The following is a 27,347-nucleotide window of genomic DNA, read 5'->3' as shown; positions in this document are numbered from 1 at the left end:
GGGGAGGCTGCTGTGATGGCATTGCATACGCAGGTTTCGGGGCAATACCTCTTGGACCACGCACCAGTGCTTTTGGGGTGGGGACTGTGGTGTGATCTCCCACACATGGGGTGAGTCAAGCCGTAAGAGTGGCGCTGTGAAGTCTCATAGATTTCACTGCACCACTTCTACTAGGCTTTATGAACATAGTATGCACCCACATACCGCTTAAGGAAACTTGGCTCCTAGCAGTTAAGGTTGAGAGTCACACAGAGGAGTGAAACTTCTGCTTGATATTCGTCAACATTCATATTCCGACATCACACAAGGAGAAGCGTAAGGCCATGTCCAAATTAATTTTGATCTTAATGGAGATCAAGCAAGATCATACTACAACAAACATAATATTAATATGAGATTTGAATATAAATCTGCTTGATATGTATGATGACGATCAATTCCTGGAGCAAGAGATTATGTGGAATATACTAGAACAGGTGGACCCAATTAAAGATAGTGGTGTTTGGAAGCTGGAAAAGCCTTGTCCTTGAGATTACTTCTGGTTGGTTAGAGAATACTTAATGAAAGACTTAAAGCAGATAAATCTCAATCTGGGACACCATTTAAAAATGCTTCAAAATCAATCATCCATTTTATAATTAAAAGTTAAATCAATGGAGATTTATTCAACAATTTCAGATTGTGACTTGATCCAAAAGGGATCCCCTGTCTATTGAGAAGAACAAAGGTCTACCATCCCTTGAGATGACAAATTGCCCAGCTGCATTCTCGCATACAGAAACCAATAGGAGATTAAATTGGAAATTTCCAAAACATCTATGCAGGGAGTGGCTAAAGTTCTGGGATAATCAAGGCTGTCATTTTTTATCAAGTGAGGAAACCTTAATGAAGGAGCTTCTGGTTCAGTTTCGAAATGATCAGTCTAATAAAGGCAAGCAACTTGGCTCTTAGAGAAATATGAGATGCTTTCAAACAAGGGCCATCAAAATGTTTATGAGAAACATTAATCATGCACTAAAAAACATCAGGTTGAACCCGAAGAATGGCATACTAATTACCACTGTAGGAGAAGCTATAAAAAGTCTCAGGAAAAAAACCTATGGCTGACTAACAAACAGCAAGAAGAGAACATTTGGGCTAAGCTCCTTTACACCAACAGACATAAAAGCAGATAGTTAACCAGGCAGAGAGAGGCGGGATGACCACAAACAATGCACATTTTCTGGAGTACTTGTGGGTAGTGCTTCTTAGTGCAAAACAGTAATTAAATAAAACGGAGACATTTGACCCGAGTGGCCCTGGGGACCTTAAGCCAACAAGCTGTCATTGAAGAAAGCATTGTACACTTTCAGCTCAATAGGTTATCTCGGAAAAACGAATTGATCTCTTGGCCGACAAATCACCATTATTCCTCGTAAAAATCGGAAAGACGGCACCCCATGGCAAATGCCCTTTCCGAAGCTTCATTTAAGAAGAATATAGAGTTCTCATCTAAAAACATGGTTAATGAGATGATCCAAGACTCATGGAGGAGAGGTTTCCTGCATCTAATGTTTTAATTATTGACAAATCACTGTTTTGCATAACAATGCCAGGCATTTTGCATCCCTCCCATTAAACAAATTAAATGATTGCGCAATATCATCTCAGCTAAATCCTTTGAATCAAACCGGTTTTTGCCAAGGCACAGTAGCATCTGCTTGCCTTCTTGTTCCTCATTGGTAAAAAATTTCTGTCAAATGTCTTTCTGCATTTAAGTTTCTGGACTTTAATCAGAATTTGAGAGCATGCTCAGACCTTTACTAGGGACAAAGCTGGTAAATTTGGATATTCCAGATGATCTACTTAGAGCCATACATATTGAATAGAGCAATACATGGATTGGAGTGAAGATTAAAAATGGAAAACGAATATCACGTAAAGTTACAACATACATAGTGCTAAAGCAGGGCTGTGTGTGCGCCCCACTATTATTTAAATTATAATTATCAGATCTCTCTATTGTTTTGGAACAGACAGATTCCCATCCACCAAAGTTAGGCAGAAATTATTATAACATCTAATAAACATTGACAATGTAGGTTTTGGCAATAAAATGCAAATTGGTCCTCAAAGACTTCTCAAAGATATCAGTGTATTAAACTGAAGATAAACTTAAACAAAACCAAAATAATTGTTGTCGATGAAGAGATAAAAAAGGAATGGTGCATGGTATTTACAAAAGAAAAACTGGTGTAGAGAGTCTCGGCATACAAATATTTGGGCATAACCATAGGCTCGCGTGATCATGCCTTACTCATTTAGAGCAACTACGGGCAAAGGCTTGTGCCCTAATTTTGTCTTTTATTTCTCCCCACAAAACTTTAAAGAGCCCTATACTGGATCCAATATTAAAGGTTGTAGATGGCAATCTGCTTCCTACTGTTGGTTGTGGGTGTGAAGCCCGTGGGTGGCAGGATGCACTTACCCTGCATAAAATAGTCACAAAATGTTATAAAATCTGTTTTTTTTTTGCCAAAATCAGCATCACCGACACAAGGTCACATGGAGTTGGGGTTTATAAAGCAAAAAAACTTTGCACCGAAGAGCCTTCCTAAAATGTGTTTTTTTAAACTCAGATCAGCACAAGATCACTGCCTAAGTAAATTATTATGGGATGAACTAGGTAACCGTGGCACACCTTTCCTGCACATCATTATATTGAAGCAGCCCTGACTAATCGTCAAGCAAAAAACCTATGGAAAGCACCAATCATAATTAAAAAAAAAACTTCTTAGTAAAAATATGAGGAATGTATCACGTTATCAGGATTAAAGATACAGAAAACATGCTCACATGCCCACATGGTAATTAATAGCTATACCTCTTTGCACGCTCAAGCATACTTCTCGACCAGATACTCGAGTTTTACAAAACATACTTTTTTATGTTTTGGGGCTGTCTACCCTCCCTTGACCTTGCCCGAAGATGGAATCACAAGGAGAGGCAAGATATGCAAACTTTGTAAACAATCACAAAAAACATGCATTCATGTGGTCTGCATTTGCCCGTTTCTAATGTCAGAAAGGAGAAAACCTCTTAGAAAACTGTATAATCAAACACAGATGAGAGCATTACAAGAGCTGTTTTGTAAAATTTCCGATGATGGTGGAAAGGAAAATAATGGTGTGAGTGGCTAAACTGTTGCTTAGTAAGATGTATTTAAGACTGATTGTATATGTGTTTTTGTGAATGTTTTATGGCTCATCATGTAGTAAATTTAAAAAGTCGATCATGAATAAACCTTTACTTAATGTCTCCTGAGCACACAACTAGAGGGTCGGGTTGGATACCTTCAGAGAGTGCACGGCTTTTGTTGGAAACCAGGACTGTGCCCAACAGTCACTGCATGGCTGTAGTCCATGCATATTGGGGTCGGTTGTCTGAACAAAGTGTTATATCTGCTAAATTTAGAAAATGTTTTTAAAAAGTCCCAAAACATCCTTGAACCAAAAATTAAAGCTTAAAGTAGTGTTATACTTAGGTATGATGCAAAATCTTGATATATGTAAAAGAAAAATCCCAGAAATTCACTCATAAAAACAAAGTGACATTGAAGTTAGGTGACAGAATGCCACAATAATGTTTAAAAACTCATAAAAACACCAACATTCATCATGTATAATTTAGTCAACTAACTAGAACATGGGTCCCCATCATGCACTGCTTATGGACTCACATATTTCATCACTAACGACATTTTAAATGACATTCTTGACGACATCACTGATGACATTATCCATGACACTACTATTCACATTACTCAATAAACTCTCGCATGATCTTGAAAAAGAAAGTTGTAGTTAAGGGTTTACAGTCTTATATTCCATAGAATTACTGTTTATGCAAGTGTGATTGTATAGAATGGAAATCGTGTAGGTTGAGGTTATATGATACATAGTTTACCTATAAGTACATTTTCAGGTTTAAACAGTAGTGCATGTACCAGGGAAAGGCTGACCGACCTATTATGGGTTGCATCAGCATGTTTCTCAATAGGATGTGGCTTGGAGCTGAACACTTTTGCAAAAACTTTGTCAGAAAAGCCAACGCTTCTGTTGATTTCCCCTCTCTGATGCAACATGTTAAAAGTTGTCTCTCAGTTGTTCTGGGCATAGGCAAAATGGTAATCCTGGGTTTTTGGAAGACTTCAAGGTCCCCCATTATCCAAGCTTGGCTGGAAATATGTACAATATGAGAGATTTTTTTATAAACTGAACGGCAAGTTACAGACTTTTGATGAGGCCTGGGGCTCCTTTTTCAGTAAGTAAGTGTGCCCCTTCTCGTACATGCTATAAGCACATCCCCTACATTCCACATTGGCTACCTAGAGCACCAGGTATGTGTTATGGGCCTCTCTAGAACCCATCCTTCTTCATGGTATGCACTATCATTTGCCCTGATGGGCACCGTGGTTCTACTTCGAGGTTTCTCCTTACCTTGTCTTAAGCTGATTGGTTTACAGGATGTCAGGGGGTCACTTGAGATACCACCAATCTGACCTTTGCAGTATTTGGAATGAGCTTTGCAATGGATGGAGTGAGCAGTGTAGGGGGTGGGATCACTTTATTTCTTGATATTGGGACTACTTTTTCTCTCCCCCCTTTAATTTCTCTCTCTTCTCCTTTTCTTTTTACAGATTATATTTAATGTGTTTTGTTCTGTTCATGACTACGTTTGCATTTTCTTTGTCTCATAACGCAATGTTCATCACTAGCCACCCTCCTTGGAGCGCTGTCGCAGGCTACGCAAATTTCATTATTTTCTGGAGTATTAGTTATTGTTGATGTTCTGTTTCACACTGTGACTTGTACTTATTCCTTTCGTTATACATCTGGAACACTTGTTTTAAAATGAATAAAGAAGGCTAAAATTGAGTTGAACACTCCCCTGGGGACGCTGAAACTGACCTGCAACATCCCGAAGCTGTGAGGGAAACAGCTGTGTGTCTATCTCTCTTTGCCACGCTGTGAGAGAAATGGCCCGTCACAACGAGGGAAAATTACATTTCCCAGCTGCCCCGGGGCCACAGGCGCGCTCGTGACGCCCCTGCCTGCGCCTGGAGGTGCCATAAAAACGTGGAGCACCCCCCGCAGCGCGGGACGCTAAAATTGAGTTGAACACTCCCTTGGGGATGCTGAAACTGACCTGCAACAACCGGAAGCTGTGAGGGAAACGGCTGTGTGTCTATCTCTCTTTGCCACGCCGTGAAGAAAATGGCCCGACACAACGACCGAAAACTACATTTCCCAGCTGCCCCGTGGCCACAGGCGGGTTCGTGACGCCCAGCCTGCGCCCGGAGGCGCCATAAAAACGAGGGGCGCCCCCGCAGCGTGGGATGCTAAAATTGAGTTGAACACTCCCTTGGGGACGCTGTAACTGACCTGCAACATCCGGAAGTCGTGAGGGAAACAGCTGTGTGTCTAGCTCTCTTTGCCACGCCGTGAGGGAAACGGCCCGACACAACGAGGGAAAATCACATTTCCCAGCTGCTCCGGGGCCACAGGCGTGTTCGTGACGCCCCAGCCTGCGCCTGGAGGCGCCATAATAACGAGGAGAGCCCCCCGCAGCGCCGGACGCGTGCGGGCGAAGCCCAGGCCAAGGGCGGGCCCGTCCTTAGCCGTCACTGGCCGGTGGAGGCCGGGCTGGGCCTACTTTCTGACTTTTTACTCCTGGGACCTATAAGCAAGGTACTGTGATTGAGTTCTCCAGACTGCTTTCCATTCAGGAGCTTGACTGTCAGATCACCATAGCCCAACTAAGCACCTTCACTTGCTGTTCACCCCTGTATTTGCTCTCCTACGAGCTTATTATTGTTGACATTAAATTGTAAAATTTACCATTATATAGCTCTTTGACCAAGAGGTGGAAAATAGGTGATTGCTCCCGACATTCATCAAGTGAAGTATGGGAAAACACACCCCCCACCACCTAGAGCTAGTACCAGGCAGAAAACGCACTCTCATATTCCAGTGGTAAAGCACACTGCCATAGATAAAATGCTGCAGCAGGCTTTTGGTGCAGTAATCAATGAAATCTCACAAACTGAGAGGCGTTTATCAATAACGCCAACATTACCTCCAATCGCACAAACCTTGGAAATAGCCCCAACTTGGGAACCCCAACACGAGATCTCTCACCTAACCCCCTAACCAATTGTCAGGTAGCAGTGATGCAGGGTTAAGTAGTTCTAATACCAACGCAAGGGGGAGATGCGGGGGGAGGTTCCGAAACCATTCCATCATTCTATCTAAGACCAAGAAGTCCCAAAAGAAAAGTAAAGGTAGCTCAGGTAATAAACACACAAGTAAAATCTCGGCTGTTTGATCTAGGAGCTCAAGGTTTATCAAAAAGGAAACAGACACTTGTAACACTAGGCCATTGGTCATATAAATTTAGAGTAACCTCAAAAACCCTATGCACATGTGGATTTTGCGGTATATATGGTTCATCCGCCCCGCATATGGGTTGTTGGCAGTTATCATTGGTTTCTCTAAGTTAGTGATGTTGCCAGCCTCAACCTGAGGCACCTCTGGCATATAGTGCAGTGTCCAGAGAAGCAGAAAAAAGTGGTGTGTCGAAAAAAGAAAAAAGAAAAAATGGTTTTAAAAAAACTGAAAAATCACCCTGAGTGATTTTATTTAATGGTGTGATTTCCAGGTTTGTTAAAAAAGATCTGTTACTACTAAATTGATCGAGTTACTAGATCATAGTAGTTGAAAAAACACTTATTACACAAACGTCAACATGTTTCTGCTCTTTCGGCCCACAGGGGTCTATAGAGCATTCGTCAGGACTAACAGTAAAAATAGACAGACAATGTTCGAATTACTCACACCTTTTGTGTAGTATTGCATTAATAACCTGTGTAATTTTCAGGGTATTGACTCCTCCGTTTTCTGAAAAAAATAGGAAGAGAACATCGAAAAAGACACACTCTTTTTATACACAATCCTAATTTAGGCAAGTGCACAGGGTAGAATAACATTATTATTCATTCATTACTTATAATCAGGAATATTCATCTCTGAAGTAGGGAGGGTTTGGGAAATGGTTAGAGCTTATCGCGCTGTGGACAGGGAAATGTACACACATTACAAGCACCTGCAGCAAGTGTGAATTGAAAATCGTACGCGCCGGCCTCTTGTCTAGCAAGCAAAGCGGGTCAGTTATTTTTTAGATATGCAGTCTATAGAGCGCGTGGTGAAGCAACTCGTAGAAGGGAACCTATTAGGTAAGATGGGTGAGTTATGTTAAACGCTGCGCAAGCGCGTACCTTGTTAACAGAGATTACTTGCTTGCGTCGGGGGGCCCTCAGGACTCAGAGCTGTGTTTAAAAAATATCGGGTTATTGAATATTCTGCGTGGTCACCTTACCGTGGTTCAGTAGGAAATGCTGCACGACTCCGCCATTACCCGCGTGTGCTAGTAAGCTCTGTTTATGCAAAAGAATCCACCTAAATATGCTAGTTAAACACGTGAGCCCAGAGTGTCTGTACCAACTACAACACAAGAGACTGCCTGTTTTATAACAACACTCGCCAAATTCCCTTTTCATCTTGAGGCGAGCAATAAAGTTTTGTTTATAAAAAACATCCCATCTAGATACGCTCGCTAACACGTGAGCAAAAAGTGCCTGCCCTTTAAAAATGCCTGCCCAACCGGATTCACTAACTTCCGGGGGCAGAGTCAGCACAAGACGTGATCACTAGCACACGCGGGTAATGGCGGAGTCGTGCAGCATTTCCTACTGAACCACGGTAAGGTGACCACGCAGAATATTCAATAACCCGATATTTTTTAAACACAGCTCTGAGTCCTGAGGGCCCCCCGACGCAAGCAAGTAATCTCTGTTAACAAGGTACGCGCTTGCGCAGCGTTTAACATAACTCACCCATCTTACCTAATAGGTTCCCTTCTACGAGTTGCTTCACCACGCGCTCTATAGACTGCATATCTAAAAAATAACTGACCCGCTTTGCTTGCTAGACAAGAGGCCGGCGCGTACGATTTTCAATTCACACTTGCTGCAGGTGCTTGTAATGTGTGTACATTTCCCTGTCCACAGCGCGATAAGCTCTAACCATTTCCCAAACCCTCCCTACTTCAGAGATGAATATTCCTGATTATAAGTAATGAATGAATAATAATGTTATTCTACCCTGTGCACTTGCCTAAATTAGGATTGTGTATAAAAAGAGTGTGTCTTTTTCGATGTTCTCTTCCTATTTTTTTCAGAAAACGGAGGAGTCAATACCCTGAAAATTATACAGGTTATTAATGCAATACTACACAAAAGGTGTGAGTAATTCGAACATTGTCTGTCTATTTTTACTGTTAGTCCTGACGAATGCTCTATAGACCCCTGTGGGCCGAAAGAGCAGAAACATGTCGACGTTTGTGTAATAAGTGTTTTTTCAACTACTATGATCTAGTAACTCGATCAATTTAGTAGTAACAGATCTTTTTTAACAAACCTGGAAATCACACCATTAAATAAAATCACTCAGGGTGATTTTTCAGTTTTTTTTAAAACCATTTTTTCTTTTTTCTTTTTTCTTTTTTTGACACACCACTTTTTTCTGCTTCTCTGGACACTGCACTATATGCCAGAGGTGCCTCAGGTTGAGGCTGGCAACATCACTAACTTAGAGAAACCAATGATAACTGCCAACAACCCATATGCGGGGCGGATGAACCATATATACCGCAAAATCCACATGTGCATAGGGTTTTTGAGGTTACTCTAAATTTATATGACCAATGGCCTAGTGTTACAAGTGTCTGTTTCCTTTTTGATAAACCTTGTACTTTCCCTGGGGAATGAAACAGACCTTCTAATCCCTAGTCCCTCCTCATTGATTGATTGATCTAGGAGCTCAACTAATATCCACATACTGGACCTAAGCAACGAGGAAGGAAGGAATATCCCAAACTGGGACTTACAGATGATAAAAGATCTCAAAACCTATATAGACCAGGTGATCACAAATAGTATAGACAAAGTATTGAGGAAAATTCAACCATTAACAACATTAGCAGAGTCCTGGGAAACTAAACATCCACCCATTATACAAGGGGCTGAGTGTGCCAAAGCCGTGACCCCAAGGGCAGCTCTTGAAGAGTGTACTACGGTAACAGCACCTCCGAACGATCGACCCAACCGCTCCTGCCCGGCCCCTGATTGGCCAGGACCAGCCATTAACAAAATGGGAGCCAGTGGTCTCCCAAATGGGGAAGATCTAAATCAAGGAAAGGGCCCTGAGAAACGTCCTGTGGGAACGCCAAATCTGGAGAAGGCCCGTAGGCACCCCAATGAGGGAGTTAAGAGCAAAAAAGATATGCATGGCCAAACCACCCAGACAAGTGAATCTCGCCTCCCACGAATAGACTTGCCACCAGCCTCCTCTCCCTATGTAGTGGTTCTAGCTGGAGTACCTAGTCTGCATAATAGTAGGGTGGAATCATACACAGAATTAAGAAACAAAGTCCTATTCTGGTTAAATAGCAACAGACCTCTTCCCCCCTTGGGCTCACAGCAAAATTATCCATGTGTGTAGGGTTAGTTGGATAGGTCAAAGGCAGAAAGATATACAGGGGGATTGTATTCTGATTAATTTTAGGGATAGGTACACGGTCCAGCATATCGCGGGATGGCCGTCTTTTATGGCAAGTAATGACACGCAAACACTACCACTTTGCTATTTCTATCCAGAGGGCATTTCTGAAGAGAGGATGGCCTTAGCCAAAAAAAAATTGGGCCCACACAAGGTATATACAGAAAGGTGGTTGGGAGAGGGACAATACCCCTTGCTTTAATATACCTCTAAGTAACAGATACTGTCTCCTTGATCTGGTAGATTGACAAACTCCCATGAATGACAACGGTGGCTATTTGGCCGACACACATGTAAAATCATCTCATACTACCTTCTCCCAAAGGCAGGGGGATTCGTCTCCAGCTTACCCAGCAAAGGTCCTATTGGAGAACAATAGGGGGTTGCCTCTATAAGTAATTTGGAGTTTTGGAGCTAATAGTGCTGGGGAAAGTGGGTTATTAAATGTGTACTCATTGAGACAGGGAACACAGCAATTAACTGATCCGACTGTCCCACTTCTAGCGGCAAGGACAGAGCCATGCGATGTAGGCCAGTTGGGCAATAACTCCCCTGGAATCCCATGTACTTCCAACACAGAAGTGCAGGAAATGCCTAGAAAAGCAGGGGATAGTATAAAGATTCTATCATGGAACCTGGCAGGACTTAAAAACAAACTACCCTGCCCAGATTGGGGAGGCTTCATAGACCACCACGACATCTGCCTTTTCCAGGAGACATGGGCCATGGAGGAATAATATAGGTTGGGATTTGCATCTTTTAGTATTCTGGCCTCCTCCTGTGGAAGGGGCAGACCGTTGGGAGGCTTAACTGTTTGGCTGGGCATGCATATTGGGGCAAAGGCAGAACAAATAACTTTGCAAACTAACAATATTCTTTGTGTCATGTTGACATTTCCAAATAAATTTAAAATAGCCCTCATCAACGTGTATTCTTGGCCTGTAAGCTATATACAGGAATCAGCGGTTTTGGACAAACTGGGAAGCTTGCTATCAGGTCTAAAGCCGGGCATAATGCTGATTGTAGGAGGAGACTTCAACTGTCAGTATGAACCACTAACTGACCCAAACCAAGGCGACCCCTAAGAAGAAGACCGCTACTGGTCTATACCTGAACCACAAGTTAGCCCTATATAAAAATCTGGACACCGTTGGCTATCCAATTCCATTCATTGACCCTAGCTCACTCTTTTAGGGTCTGCAATGGGAGAACAAAATCTGATTAACCAGGCCAGACCACATTCAACAGGGAAGGTCAAACATCTCTGATCGACTACATCTTAGTGGAAACCAAATCCTGGGATAAGGTCCTGGATTTCCAGGTACTTGAGAGGCAGGACAGTGACCACAACGCTTTGGTATTGTCACTGAACACAGAGAACATGGGTGTCCCTAACGCATCACTCCCACTGTCTAAGGGGCCTGACCCATTGCTGCTTTCAAATAACAGACGAAGAGTTAGGTGGTGTAAAATACAACATTTGCCAACTAAGGTGGCCAAAGTATATGAGCTGGCAACTCCCCTGATAGAGGAAATGGGGGAACTAGGCAAGATGGAGATTTGCCAGGGGACCCAAAACAGGGCAGGTGAAATTTACGAGCAGCTAACGGCTAGTCTGATTGAGATAGCATACCCCATTACAACATCTAGAGGAACTAAGAATAATACAACCTCCTGGTTTAATGCCACCTGCCGTAGAGCCAAGCAGGACTTAATAGCCGCAGTCAAGGCAAAGGATAGACCTCAAATCAAATGCCTTCGGGCAAATTACAAAAGGACCTTAAAAAGGGAAAAGAATAATTGGGAAACCGAAAAATGGGAAGCACTTTAGATTGCCCTGAAGAATAGAGACCTGAAATCATTTTGGGCGATAGTAAGCGCAGGAAATAGAGAAGGTTAAGCAGTCCGGGAGCCCAACATAGCGCCAGAAGCCTGAGAGAGGCACTTTGGGACCTATATGGGAGGAATCGGTGGGTGATAAAATATCAGTTTCCGGGGGAATCACCTACGAGTCTAGTTCAAAAGGGTTGTGGGATATTACCTTGATTGAAGTAGGGAATGCCATCAATAGATTACCCCTCAACAAAGCTCCAGGCTTAGATAAGCTCCCTGGGGAGCTCTTCCGTACGGAACCTGGGGTTTGGACCCCCTATCTATGTGCCCTATTCAATGCCATTCTGAAGGGCATGGCCTCGCCGGATACCTGGTGCGGGGCCGAGATTGTCCCCATCTATAAAAAAGGTTGCCCCCTTTTACCATCCAACTATAGACCCATCAGTCTTATTGACATTCCACAAAAATTGATGGGTAGGGTTCTCCTTGAACGTATACAAAGTTGGATGGAGGAGAAAGATATCCAAAGTCCTTACCAAGCCGGCTTCAGATCAAACACCTCAACTGTGGACCAGATATTAAAGCTACAACTACTGTTCTGGACAACAGTTAAGATGAAGAGTGGCAGCCTCTATCTTATTTTTGTTGATCTGAGGTCGGCTTTCGACCTGGTCCCTAGAGGGAAACTCTGGGAGGTTTTAAACGATCTTGGGATCCCACCCTACCTCCTACAAGTCCTCATGAGGTTACACACAGGGATTTATGCGCAAGTCAGAAGCAGGAAACATGGGGAATTATCTGCGTGCTTCCCAGTCAAGAATGGGGTACGACAGGGATGTGTCCTTGCCCCTACATTATTCTGTCTGTACATCAATGGGCTCATTTACCAATTTTAACAACATCAAGGACATTGACGTACCGAAACTGGGTCTGGGGAAGATACCTGTGCTAATGTTTGCGGATGACACCTTGTTGTTGTCTAAAACTCCAACAGGTGTCCAACGCACCCTGGACGGATTCGCCGAATTTTGTATTATGCGGGGTCTGGAGATAAATTTACTTAAGACAAAATATATGATCTTCAACCCGCCTACATCTACTCGGCCAAATCCCACTCTTGACAACATAACCCTAGATAGGGTGAGGACATTTGATTACTTAGGCATTACGCTAACAGAAGACTTTCTTTGGAAACCACAAATGGATAAGGCAAGATTAAAACTAGCACAGACACTGGGAGGGTTAATGAAATACCATAGGTCAACTACATATAGGCCAGTGTCACCCGCCGTAGAAATATACAAAGCTCAGGCGAGAGGGGCTGCCCTATATGGGGCTGAACTGTGGGGACACACACCCACAACTAATCTCCTAAAGATAGAGAATAATTGTATGAGACAGATAGTGGGTCTGCCACCGAGCTCCCCCTTGGTGCCCCTTCGCATGGATCTGGGCCTGCGGCCTTTCAATGAAGAAATTGCCTTGAGGCCCATTACATTTTGGCGCAGGGTGTGGGTGACCCCAGAACTTTTCGCCTACAGGGAGCTAAGGGAGATTCTTACTATTCTACCAACTAAAAATATCTTGTGGCTGTGCCATATAAAGCATCTCTTGGCTAGGCTAGGTAGGCTGGATCTCTGGCTAACCCCAGAGACATCATGCTTATCAATATCTAGGCAAGACTTGGTTTACCTTTATAGAAAGGCAAACCTGATAGCCATTTAGGGGAGTGCCACAGGGGGTTCGATGACTTCGGAGTTCCTGTTAATAAAGGCTGAATACAGGAAGGAAGATTTCCTGGACCTGATTTACCCTGTACAGGCCAGGAAACTCTACATGCAGTTCGGAGTGGGGAGTACCACTAAATGCCCTTACCAGCAATTGGGCAACAGAGAATAAGAAGCAATGTCCTGCATGCAATTATAGAGAAGAATCTGAAATTCATGTCTTGTTGTTTTGCCCGGTATACCACCTCCCACGCAAAAGGTGGCTAACCCAAATATGCAAAAATCTTGGGTTTAGGTCCCACATAGAGGCCTATAGATTATTAAAACATGATACCCATCCGCTCATAGTGTTTGCAGTTTCCTGTTTCTTAAATTCGATGTGGCATCTACGCAGGGGTCTTTCAGAAAAGGCGGCTACGTGAATTTTAGTGCACAGTATTTAATTCACTGACTAGGGATCCGATTTTTTTGTAACTCCCTGCACGTGCTTTTATCTCATTTTATTATACTAGTTACATAACTGTCAGTCAATTTTTTTTAAAGATTTATATGCAAAAACTTCTATGTACATAGGCTAGAGATGCATTGACCATATGTATTTTAAATGGTAACCCTAGCGAAGCCGTTGTGCACGATTGACGGACATTTTACTAGCCCATATTTTTTGTGTTTTTAGAAGAAGTTTTTGTATTCCTAGGGTATGATCAATCAGTACTTTACAAAGAAACTTTGACAGTATTTCTATTTGTACATATTTTATTAATGTTTTGATACTAATTATCAACTGTGTATCGGACATGAGCATTTGCTAGTAATTGAATTGTACATATTGCATTGTCTTTTTTATCCTGTGCTTTTATGGTCTTCTGACCGAAATAAAGTCTATTGATTGATTGAATAAAGAATTGCAGTACCAAATACGTTACCGACCAGTGGATGTCAGGGAATGTGCCCATGTTAAGTTGTTATGATACAGTGCTCTGGAGAAATTCTATACAAAGTTGACATCTAGATGTGGAGGTTTATTTCCAGAAATCCACTGAAGACGTTAAAGTATTGCACATTGTTGAATAATATAAAACATAAGGGTGATTCACTTAGCCAAGGCTTTACTCACAGTACTTTTCTAAGCATGGCTGTAAGATTACATGCCATTCTGTCCAGTTCACATACTCATAATGCATATGTGTGAAAAGTATTTTGCAAAATTACTAAGAGTTAGCCATAGAACTTAGCTGATGAGTTCTTAAATATGGGTGAGTTGGCAATCATTCAAAAATTTTACCCTTTCCAAAATGTTATGTCCTTTATCACTTTTTTTTTGTGTTCAAAAGTTTTTTATTCGGAGCATATAAGACATACAGCTGAACAAAATAAATTAACAGAATAAAGGATACACACATATAGGGTAAACAAAACAATAATAAAAGCGGGTATATGGAAAATACACATGAGTCGTGTCCGTATTTTACAGTAAATTAAGTAAATCATAAGTTATACAATACATTGAAAGTACAGGTATGCATAAGGAGAGTTGCATCTATTGTTACAGGATGGAAGGCATACATAGTCATAGAGTGATAAGATTACCACTACAACATGTTAATTAGGCAGGTGGAAGTACGGGATGGTCTCGAGACTGACATGTATCAGGGAGGCTTGTGTAGATCAAAGTATTCATCTAGTGAGGCCCAACGTTTTCTGAGTGGCGGGCGCCACGGGGTTGAAGCGAGGGATATGTTGTCAGCTCCTCTTAAGTTGGTGACCCAGTTAAGCCAATGGGGGAAAGAAGCTTTGTTTGTGCTTTTCCAATTATTGAGTATGATTTTAACCGCAGCCGTCAGCAATAGGTCGAGTAGGGCTTTGTCATTATCATTGAGTGTGGCGGCTTTGGCAAATCCGAAGACGAGCGTTGAGAATTCCCTTGGGAGGGTGATATGTAGGGCTTTTGATATGAGATCAAAGATTCTGTCCTAATAGGAGGTGACGCATGGGCACCTGAAAATTAAGTGTTCAAGGTCCCCTCCCACACCATTGCAATTCCAGCATGTGTCATCGTCCCTGATTTTGTGCAGAAAGAGCCTCCTAGGTGTCCAGAAGGCCTTATGAAGTAGCCAGAACTTGGTTTGTGAGAGTGTAGGGCTTATTTTGTGGCGAGTGGTGGACTCCAAGGTTCTGGCCATTATGTCGCTGAGGTAGGTGTTGTTGAGAACGAGTCCTAATAGAGCTGGAGTGGTTTGGTTAGGGAGGACGTTTGTGTGCGAATACGTTTATATATTCTAGAGACTTGGTGGCCAAGTTTATTAAGTGAAGTGAGGAATCCAGGGAGGGGGTGACATCCTTCAGGTCCGCTTTCGCTAGTGCTACTTTGATATGTAAAAAGCTATAGAATTCTATATGGTGTAGGAGGAATCTGTTCTGCAGGTCACTGAAGGTGAGTGGTAGTGAGTTTTCGGCGAGTTGGTGGGGGAAGAGTATACCTCTTTCTATCCAGGAAGAGTAGTTTAGGGGTTTCCTTTTGTATGTTAAGGTGGTATTGTGCCAGAGCGACTCCCAATTTGAATGCCGGAATTGATGTGGTAAGTGTTTGCTAACTTGGAGAAGAGCCATTTTGGTGTTTTTTTGAAGATAGGGCCCGGTCCTAAGTTGGGACGGAGTTTAATGGTGAGCAAGGCACAGGGGAGACCTTGCAATATGGACCTTTCTACAGAGAGCCACACTGGGGTATACTCCGTCTGTGAGGTTAGCCAATACGATCCTTGTAGTGGTGTGGTGTGGCTCACTGGTACTCTGCGCGGGACGTTACCGCAGAGAATTCAACCGGCACCCCCCGCCCGACTAATCCAGGCGCCTAGCCGGCACGAACAGAGGAGATTTAACCCCCTAGCAGTGATCTTTTGACTTGCCACCGGTGACCTTCAGTTCCTAACGATTCAGGTGCCCCGCCGACTCCACAAGAGGATACCTGAACAGGTACTCCTTAATTACACACGAGTACCCCGACCTACTACCTTGTGGACGACTGACCCCTACATTCAGTCAGCGCTCCAATACTCCAGCATCCTCACTCAATGTCAACCCTGTCCTGAAGAGGATCCAGAATCATAGAGGATCGAAACGCCGTCGACAACAACAGCGCGATTTCACGGTGCACTACCAATAGGCTTATCACCATGCTAAATTGAACTTGTTTATTTGTATATACTCAATGTGAAAGCCTTTAACTGATTGTTTCTATCACTTTGCGCCGACCACGCTGCTTTTCACCTTCACTTGCGTCGTCACTATCACTGCGTCATCACACTGTCACCAAGTGTCATTTGGGTTGCTCCATGGTTGCTTTTCATGTACAGTGCTGCCTTTTAACTGTGCTTCCCATGTTTAATGTAATTGGTGATTAATAACCTTCTCACACAATGTACTGAGACTCCCTGGTGTTCCTTTTCTGCAATACGTATTGTATGCAATAGTTTGAATTGTCTCTGTTATTGATACCCAGTGGGACATTGTTTTTCTATATATTCACTGGTTAGAGGCAGCAGACCGAGAGCAGAGGACAGCCTGGGACCAGGGTTCAATTCCTGACGCGGCAGGGTTGTGGACCAGGGTCAGCGGACTCGATAATTCTCATCTCGGTGCCTACTCTAACCAGGGATCACACTCGGCAACTCTGGGCATTAGCTTGCCTCATCTCCACAACGGCCCCCCACATACGCCGGGATGCCTGGTTTCACCTTGGAGATACCCAGTAGAGACCATCTCACAGGGAAAGCCAGGACGGGTTCCCCAGCGGTCTACTGCGCAGAGATACTCCTTCGGGAGTCGATTCTAGTGCATTACAAACCCACAATTTTCCAGAAAGGCAATTTGATATAGTTTGAAGTCCGCCAGGTTGACTCCCCCTAAGGTTTTATCTAATCGTAATTTCTTTAAGCGAATTCGGGCTTTCTTGCCCTGCCATAGAAAGGAAGAAATCAGTTTGTCTAATTTACTGTGGAATTATTTGGAAAGCATAAGTGGAAGCATTGTGATAAGGTTGTTGACTAAGGGGGATATCCTCATTTTTATAGTTTCTATACGACCCCACCAAGTGATGAACCGGGGGGACCAACCGTCAAGCAGTCATTTGATTTTGGACAGGGTCGTGGTCTCATTATGTTTAAGGGTACTTAGAAGGTCATTGGTAAATTCTATCCCCAAGTATGTAATCCCGCTAGTTTGCCAAGTCAGTCCAGAGTCGCCTAACACTTCCCTAGAGGTGTGGACATTTAGAGGTTTTACCTCGGATTTATCTCTATTTAATTTGTAGCCGGATAGGGAGGAGTATTTATCAATCGAGGACATAAGCCCAGCGATGGAGGTAGTAGGGTCTTCCGTTGTAATTAGGATGTCATCTGCATACGCTGCTAACTTAACTCGTGTGTCCCCGAAGGAAACACCCGCAATGTCTTTTTTGTTTTTGATGTCTGTAAGGAGGGATTCAAGGGCTAGGAGAAAAAGAGCTGGGGAGAGAGGGCAGCCTTGTCTGGTTCCCTGATGGAGTCGGAACGGGTCGAATAGGGTGCCATTTATAGCTTTCCTAGCAGATGGGGCAGAGTATAGGGCCATCACCATTTTGGCAAAGGAGTCGCCGAGGTTGAATGAGTGCATGCAATGCCGGAGGAAGGACCATGAGACCTTGTCAAAGGCCTTTTCCGCGTCCAAGGTTATCGCTACAGTTGGGGCGGAAGAGGTCTTTGCTTTCTCCAGAAGGTGGCACAGCAGTCTAGTGTTGTCGTTTGACATCCGGTGTTTTAGGAAGCCAACCTGCGAGGGGCTGATTAGTTTGTCGAGGACGGAATATAGTCTGGTCGCTAATATTTTTGCATATATTTTACAATCAAGGTTTATCAGAGAAATGGGACGGTAATTTTTAGTGAGGAGGGGGTCTTTCCCTTCTTTGGGTATTACTATGATCGTCGCTTCACTCATTGATGGGGAAACACTGCCGCTGGACGCTGTGGAGTTAAAAAGGTTAAGGAGCGGAGGGCTAAGTTGAGCTGTGAAGGCCTTATTGAATGACGCCATGAAGCCGTCAGGTCCGGGGGCCTTATTATTCTTTAGTGTGGTAATTGCTGCTCTGATCTCTGCGCTAGTGACTGGGGACCTAGGTGAGTCATATCTGCTTCTGAGAGTCTGGGGAGGTGAAGCGATTCAAGGTAGTCATTGCAGGCTGATTCATCTAGTCGTTTGTCATTTTTGTATAAGTCTTCGTAAAATGATTTGAACGTGTCGAGGATACTAGATTGTTTGGTATGAGTGATGTTTCTAGTGTCTTTAATGGACGTTATGGTGGACAATTTCTGTTTATGTTTGAGATAGGAGGCTAGAAGTTTTCCTGCTTTGTTGCCCTCGCAGAGTTTTAGGGCTATGAAACGGTTGATCCACACCCCCGCTCGTTTGCTGGTGATGGTGTTGTATTCGTACTTTTTTTTGGTTAGTGTTTCTAGTGTCTTATTGTCCAGAGGGTTGGACTTATGTTGGGATTCTAGTGCTCCAATCTATTGTTCTAAGGATTCTAGATCTTTATTTAGCGTCTTGTTCGTCTTGGCTCTGATGTTGATGATGACCCCTCGGATTGTTGCTTTCAGAGCATCCCACAAGGTGTTAGGTGTAGTGTCGTGGGTGTCATTTAAGGTTAGGTATTCATCAATGGCATTAGCTATTAATAATTTGTTTGCTGGATCTGAAAGGGTTTCATCATTGAAGCGGCATCTCTTGGTTGGAAGAATCGATTTGGAGCCAGCCAGCTTGGTGCGAATACAGGCGTGGTCAGAGACCAATTTAGGGGCTATTTCAGTTTCCTCTATCAGGTGTGTGAAGGGGCTTGAGATCAGAATGAAGTTGATGCGTGAATATGATTTGTGTGGGGCGGAGTAAAAAGTATAGTCCCTACTGTCTGGGTTTTGGAGACGCCAGGAATCTTTCAGAAAATATCTATCACAGAGGCGAAGGAGGGCGTCGTGTGAGCAGGATGGGTGGAAGGAACATTTGGATTGTCTTTCTAGAATCGGGTCAAGGGGGAGATTGAAGTCGCCTCCCACTATCATCAGGTCGTCTGGAGGGATGGGTTCAAATGAGCGCGAAACCGAGTCCCAGAATTCCGGGTCGTCAGCATTTGGGCCGTAGATATTTATTACATGAATGGGGTCATCCTCCCTTAGTAAGTGTGTAACGGAAAGTCTACCATCTTCGTCATGAGAGTGCGAGACTAGTGTTAGATTAGCTTTTTTCACTAGTAGGGTGATCACCCCTCCTTTTTTATGAGTCGCTGGTGAGTTCAATATGTGTGACGCCCAATGGATGTTCAGGAAATGTAGGTCATCTTCAGATAATTTGGTTTCCTGGAGTAAAATAATGTCCCCCTTCGATTTGGTGAGATGTTCAAAGACTTTCCTCCTCTTTACCGGATGGTTGAGGCCCTTAACATTAAGAGAGATTATCGTGAGGTCATCGGCTAATGCTTTTGTATTAGACATTGGAGTGAGGTATCATCGCTGAGAGGCTGCCTGGTAGACGAAAGATATCTGTGTGTAGTGCCGTGTGCTGGACACAGTGTGGGTCAGAATGTGTAGATACAATTCTAAGGACAGGGCATAAGATACAGCATTGAAATAGGGTTTTGGAATGCAGTGAGAGACGTGTGTCATACCTGTAATAAATGAACATAAGCAAAAGACAGTACAATACAGAAAGAAAAACTGAGATTCTTGAACTCTTTTAGCTCCATTTCCCCCCCTGTCAGAACTACCCTCCAACCCCCCCACACCTCTCTCCCTCCCTTCCCCCCAAATACGTACATAGAGAGTACGACGGCAGTACCGTGCTAGGTGGAAGCAGGAGTACTAAGCTGGTAGCTTGTAAATTCCCTAAACATCGAAACTAGCATATTATCAATCAACCTGAAACTTGTCATACCCGTCAAGCCAATTTTGCGGCTGAAAAAGTACCATTAAATATAGCCGTAAACATCGGTAGTGGCGTGAGAGCATAAACAGTTTACGCTAAGGCTATATTTCGTTAACGGACAGCAATAGTGACTAACAGTCTTGAATAACATTGGTGAATAACAATAGTGTGGCATTGTGTTGAAGTACACGGCCTGCATGTAGAAAAGTGGTATAGACCTGCAATCGCAGAGTTGCAAACTGTATAGGAAACAAATGACACAACTATAAGAACAGTAACTCACGATACAGGAGAGTGATCATGTGAGATGAAGGACTGTAGTGTTGAAGCGGATGTTATCCGAATACAGAGCATGGGGCTAGCACCATAACAAACCTATTAAGGACCAGGCAGGGCTTGTTGGCATAGAGTAATAGCAGACAATTTGGTGACTTGTGAGGTGGATGAGTTCATGTTTTCCTTTTGTTCGAGAGGCCGGACGATAGATCCATTTCTTGTTCGCAGCGATCTTCTAGTAGGTCTGCAAGGGCTCTGGGGTCCGTGAAGAATCTTGGGTGTCCATTCACTACAATTCTGAATTTCGCCGGGCCGGCAAAGGAGAAAGCAATGTTTTTGGATCTAAGTTTGTCTCTGAGTTCTTGGAAACCTTTACGGGTCACCACCGTATCTTTTGAGAAGTCCTGTGTAAAGATGATTCTATGACCTTCCCATGAGACGGAATGATTTTTCCTTGCGAATTGGAGGATCATCTCTACATGTTGAAATCTGAGTGGTTTGCATATCAACGGTCTGGGGCCTTTGGAGTTCTTGGTAGCGAAGGTAGGGATCCTGTGTGCCCTATCTAGTTCAAGGCCGTGTGGGAATTCTATGTTGGTGATCATAGGAATCCACGATTCGAGGAAGGCCACGCAGGAATCCGCATCTTTCTCCGAGTTCTCTGGAACGCCAAAAATTCTGATGTTTCCTCTCCTGTTCCTATCTTCCAACTCCGCGTTGTGGCGTTTGAGTTCGTCCGTGGCGTTTTCTAGGCGTTGGATTTTGGAAGCTGATTGTCAAGCCAGGTCCTCCATGTTGCTTATACGTTGTTCGGCTGCCCCCAAACCTGTGTTTATTGTATTCATATCGGCTCTGATCGCTGTGAGTTCTAGCTGCATAGAGTCGGTATTAGATTTGGTAGATTTAGAAAGTTTGTGGAGGTCAGCCAGTTTCCTGAGGATCATTTCCATCGTGGCAGCCATGTCTGATCTGCTCTTAATGGGGGAGTCCGAGATAAGTGGGTCTGGCTTCACCTTTTTGGAGGTGTTTCTGTCCTCTCTGTTAGCCATCGCAGTTTATAGTAGTTTAAGTGCTGTAGGAAGCAGGTGTGTGCTCCTGTAAAGTCGGTAAGAAGACCCTGTGTAGTGCTGATGCTGGTCACCTACGCCAGTAGGGCAGGGATGCTGACCATCTGCTGGGTTTGGCTTCGAGAGTGGTCCGTATAGCCTGCGAAAGTTACATCGAAAGGCGGACTCCGTTATACATTAGGCTGTGGTCTGTGTGTCATCGACCATGTGGAGGCACTCAGTGGTGAGGTAGAAACATGAAAGGCCACGTGGTAGGCAACACTGGACAAGAGCAGTTTGTTTCCATGCATGCCAAAGCAAAGTGGAGCCGTTCTGGTGCAGTAGAGACCCTCAAGAACTGAAGGATTAGCATTGAAATGCAGCAGGAGCACACCTTATGGGCAGATAGTGTGTTTATGCTGGATTCGGCGCCGCCATTTTAGGGTCAGGCAAGATGTGCCGATTTTCAGGTGCTGAGTCGACTGTAGGGCATCTTTTCCCCCGTGGTGACTTTCAGGGGCACTGTCCATTGACCTTTTCACTTACCCAGCGTGTGGTAGGTGGCTGAAGGCTGTAGATGAGTCTTTTTAATGCTCGGCGTCAGGCAGTGGAGACGCAACCGGGCGCCGCCATTTTAGATACCGCCCGGGACTCAGCGCGCTCGTCACCAAAGTCCGAGAAATACTGGAAGCGGCAGCATCAGGCGGCTGTCAACCCGTCGGAGGACTCCTCCTGAGTTCAGGCGCTGGGTCCTTGAGTTTGGCTCGTGATTACAGCGGGGAAATTGGGATAATTAAAGGCATCCCTCTCCCGATCCACAGAGCTCCTGGTTCAGGCGGCCATTTCCCCTGCCGTCCAAGCCACGCCCCCATGTCCTTTATCACTTAATACATAATGGAACATTGGGCACTGATGTAGCTTGCTGAATTTCTTCAGTCCACACACCCTATAGGATGCTGTCACAATTACAACATACAGTAATCAATAATGTCATCAATGATGTCATTTGAGATATAATGAGTAATATCAGTAATGATATTTGAGATGTCATGACTGATGTGGGATTTGCAGCCATAAGCAGTGCATGATGAAGGTGCCCATTATAGCTAGATCCCTAAAAGAAGAGTGCTAGGTCATGTGATTTTTATTTTTGAGATGTCTGTTTATATATATTTTCAGCATCCGACAATCGCCTACTTCAGGTCTGGGTTGTTTCAGTGAACATTTTAGCTCAAACGTACATGGCACTCCCAGGATCATGTGCTCATATGATGATAATTCGCCTGTCAAATAATCATCATCTGAGCTCCTGATCCAAGGAGCGTCTTGCACTTATAAACAGTCATATGAGCTCCTGAGAATGTCTCATACTTTTTAACAAATTTATGACTGGCAGGATTCCTGTTGCTGCACATTGAGAGCACTGGCACTGAAGGGATGGGAGGGCTGCTGCACAGGACTTTTGCATACGCATCTATAGATACCAGGTGACCATGTAATATTGTCCAATATTGCCATTGAGGGGTTGTGGTGACATGACTGGTTTGCAAATGACACCTCACGTGAACCCCTAGATGGCAATATAGAACTATATTACTCATGTTACCTGAATATTTTGGGGTAGTGATCTAGAAATTACTAGTTTTAAAAAAAATGCAGCTAACCATGCACACTGATATGAATTTGAATGCTTAGACTTACTTTCATGAATACATTGTTGATCAAATAATCGAGCTGGCTAGATGACGTATGTGATTCTGACACTGCAGCATTTATCACATAAATATAGGTTTACTGAACTTGCCACATATTTTTTCACATCATTTGCAAAAATAAGCAGAGTTTCGCCTAAACAATTGGGCCTGATTTACAAAGGTAAATGTACCGCTTTTGGCTGAAACTCCACAGTTGGGGTGGACAAGTCTACACAAAAAATTATAGGTTTGACCTTTCTGTGCTGGGACAAAAACATCATATTGTAAATTTAAGTAGGCCTAGCAAGCTTGTCTGCTATTTATTGCTGCATTCTCCAAAGAAACTGGAGATTCTGATGGCCTGTATGAACCTCAAAGGGTTCAACTGCTCCCATTAATAAATGCTACTACCTCATGCTGGCATGATTAATTGCTAAAAGTTTGCATTCCAAAATAGAATACCTTTGTTCACAAATACTCAAGACAGTGGAGAGCTAAACAATGGTTTTCTCCAGATGTCCTCCTCATTTTGCTGAAGCCGAATTGCTCCCACAGCAAAATTAGAGACATTGGTTACCATGATAAACTTTTTAGATGGAACCAAGTGTTGGAGAATAAGCGTTTGGGTAAAAGTCTTCCTGAGATTAATAAGGGCTCCATGAGCCTTTGAAATCAGATAAAAACCTTTATCTAGGTTCTCCTTCTTCAAAGGGGCTCGAAAAGCGTCAGGTCATCAGCAATGTTTTTTATGTCTATAAAAGTTAAGCAGACCTAAAAACTCTGAGTCTCCTGGATGGACTTGGGGGTTGGCCAGTCCAAAAAAGAAGAGCTCTTAGGAAAGTCCTTAGGCAATCTACACTTCTGGCCTCTTGAATTCACAGGTCACCTTACAGGATAGATTGGTTTCCATGAGATGAGGAAGGACTGAACCTGTACTCAGTGCTTCAGAAGGGAAGCAAAGAATATCAGAATATCCTCCAGGAATACCACAAGAAACTGGTTCAGGATGTTAAAGAACAGGTTGATGTCATAAATATTGTCATTTATCATACCATGAGTGATATAAAATGTGATTTCATAAGCAGTGCATGGCACAGGTGCAAATTATAGTTAGCTCAGGGAACTGTAACTCGTGAATTTCAGTGTTTTTGTTGTTTTTAAACCTTAGTTTTTGAGTTATTTCAACACCTAAGTATGACCTCACTTTAATCTTTTTTTTTTTCAATGGTAATTTTTTTTAATGCAAGGTAAACTCTTAATACCATACATAACATGTCACTTTAACCTTTATTTTTTTTTTCTAGTGAATTTTTGTGCTCTTTTGTTCATATTCAGCCAGCCCTCCCACTGAGCACAGCTTTTGCCCGTGTAAAGCAGGGGGATTGGACGCATGTATTTTGGAAATAAGATCTCCAGTCTCATTACATTATATATTAATTTAGTATAAATGGACAAAGTGGCTTCCAGTGCCTCTTTTTCAATAATCTCTTATTAATCTGTCTTCTGAATAGTCAAATAGTCGCTGAAGTAGACTCCTACCTACCTTCACGTTCATTTCTGACTTTCAGGAATTTATCAAGAATTCTAGGGGGACTCTTAGAAATCCACATAGTGACACATTCTTAGGTGGACTCCTGTCTGTCCCTAATTACACACACATACATGTACATTTCCACATGGGGAAATACGAAGAGAATGAGCATCTTGAGTTTCTTTCATGTAGTAGTACTGCTCTGCTTTACCACCAACATTTTTAGCGGCCTTCCCCTCTCATGGCCTTCTAAAAAAAGTATTTGTCTAGTCTTATCAGAAATGACGCTACGACCATTTCTCCCCCCAAAAAACTTTCTGCTAATTGTTTGTGAATACTCAGAATTTTATCAACAGGGTTTGCAGGTGGTCTCACTGTGGAACAGCCACACAAGACACTGTGAGCTAATTTGGTCATGGGGAAATTCTTCCGCAATGGTAAAACCCTATGTAAAAGGACAAAACTCGACAGTTCCTGATTCCTTGAATGGGATTTTACACTCATAACAGCTTGTATTTGCACCGCAAGATATATTCGGATGCCAATACATCCAGAACAGTAATATTCATCTACAATAATATTGCATTCACTACATCAACCTTAGTACTATGTCAAAAGGAAGTAACGCCACATATACATAGCTAGGCATACCTTGCAATGTAGTGGTTATGTTGTTGTAGTGGACATGACACTATTTTCATGCAAAACAACACATGTAACTTAATGGTGACATGCGGTAAAGTTTCACAACGGTAGTATATCTTGATGAATTAAGCATTATTTCATTAGTAATAGTAAACAGCACAGCTTAACACTAGGCGGCAACATTATAAGAAAACATTGATTTAAGTGAAAAAAACAGTACTTACGGAGGACCGTAATGGCAAACATAGAGGTAAAAATCCGGACATTTCTGACAGGCGCATCCAATAAGTGCCGTTGAACCCCAGATGCACTTTATATTTAAAGATTAATAATTATTATTGGAGCAGTTATATGTCTCAAATACAGATTGTGATATCTTTTACAAACGTTTTTAAAATAGACATATGCATTACATTTACTACCACTTTCATTATCTTAGCAGCATTTTCACAAATTTATGCAAAAGAAATTCAGACTTGCCTTCCTAAAGGATATACAAACCTCAGCTAATTTTCCTTCTAATGATTCCATAACGTTTTTTTTTATATATCCCCAAAAAATTTGCGTTGAGCTATTTCATGTTTTTTAAAGATTTATGTCCACTTTAAGTTAAATTCTCATTTGTCAGATCATAGCACTATAGTCTTTGGATTTATTGTAGGTGGCACTATGTTGTGGTTGTCGTATTCTTTAAAGTCTATATCAGGACCGGAGCCGAAGATTATGGTGGTACTTTCTCCACTTTTTATTACAGCAGCCATGCTAACAGATAATAAAAAACTTCATTTCCCCTAAACCCTGGAAAAAGTCAACAGTAAAACAATGTCTACGGAACACAGTCAGGGACAGCTTGAAAGTCCCTCATCCCTGTTGCTACCTCCTCTTTCTTTGCTGCTCCAGCAGCCAAGACAAGTGCCTCTAGGCCACTGCTCTATTATTTATGGTATTGCTAATCATTGTATTTTGGCGATGTCTTGTATTGCGCTGTGTTTTTATTGCAGGTGCAACAGCAGGAACGCTTGTCGCTCCTCGGCGGCCTTTTTTCCTAAAGTGTTTGGGACCTCGCGGTATGATCCTCCAATCATTTTAGGCCACCATGTCCTGAACAAGCCCAGTGTGTTTTTTCTCCTGAGCTGGCATGCAAATTTGCCTGAGGCGATCTGGCAATTTCAGCCTGGTCAGCTGGGAGCTCCATATAATTGGACCTTTGCCTGACATGACTGAAGCATTACGCCTCTACTCGAGGTCTGTGTTAATCCTTAGCGCGTGGTGCGATTGAAAGATTAGTGTAATAAAACATGGAAGATCGGCCCAGGAGTAACTGTAAACCCTGGCAGCATGTGGAAGAGAGTGATGTCCTGCTGGGGTTTGCCCTGTTAGTGGCCCCTTGGGCTACTAATATTTGGTTGGGAAATTTCCAACTTTGTAATAATGCCCTCTAAATTGCATGGTGACCCCAGAACCCTACAAACCTACACCTAAAACATAACCTTCAAAAATAATGATTACACAATTTACATAATTAAATAAATAATTAGCAGTTAATTAATACTTAATTAACTTCCCATCCTATCCCCTGTAACCCCAACAACCCGCACCTAAAACCTAACATAAATATTTTTTTAACACAATTTACATAAGTAATGATCAATTAAATTATTATATCACTTACAAATTAATTATTAAGTAATTATACTTCATAAACGTCCCACTCTATGCCACTATTAACGTCACAACCCGGTATGACGCTATAAATCACTATTATCAATTAAATACAAATTATACATCACTTAAAATTACAAACTATATTTAAAAACAGTCACAATAATTATCCAAACAATATATAACATATACAATTACAATCTTACAATCTAAACACATAAAAATAATAGAAAAGCGATATTTTTTACAATAATATTTTTCTAAACAATATTAGCAACAATGATATTCATAAAAACGATATTACTTACCTTAAAAAACTAGTTGTGAAG

At 42.7% G+C, this 27,347-nt stretch overlaps 1 protein-coding gene across 3 annotated transcripts in view; it reads right to left on the bottom strand.

Annotated features, from left to right (window-relative positions):
• Nucleotides 1-27,347, bottom strand: part of LOC147709479 (cysteine-rich secretory protein 2-like) — a 190,299-nt gene that overhangs the window by 39,181 nt on the left and 123,771 nt on the right. For 2 of the 3 annotated variants that reach the window (XM_086928038.1, XM_086928039.1), the window contains exon 6: nt 25,581-25,666. The exons of the other annotated variant lie outside the window; for it this stretch is intronic. In XM_086928038.1, coding sequence (XP_086784164.1) covers nt 25,581-25,666 — 86 coding nt within the window. The remainder of the gene's footprint in view (nt 1-25,580; nt 25,667-27,347) is intronic. 3 annotated transcript variants of the gene reach the window in all.

This window comes from Lissotriton vulgaris, chromosome 6 (assembly GCF_964263255.1).
Source record: "Lissotriton vulgaris chromosome 6, aLisVul1.2, whole genome shotgun sequence".
In the NCBI taxonomy this organism is placed as follows: Eukaryota; Metazoa; Chordata; class Amphibia; order Caudata; family Salamandridae; genus Lissotriton; species Lissotriton vulgaris.
Note: the sequence above shows the minus strand (reverse complement) of the source record. Positions and strands in the feature narration are given on the sequence as shown.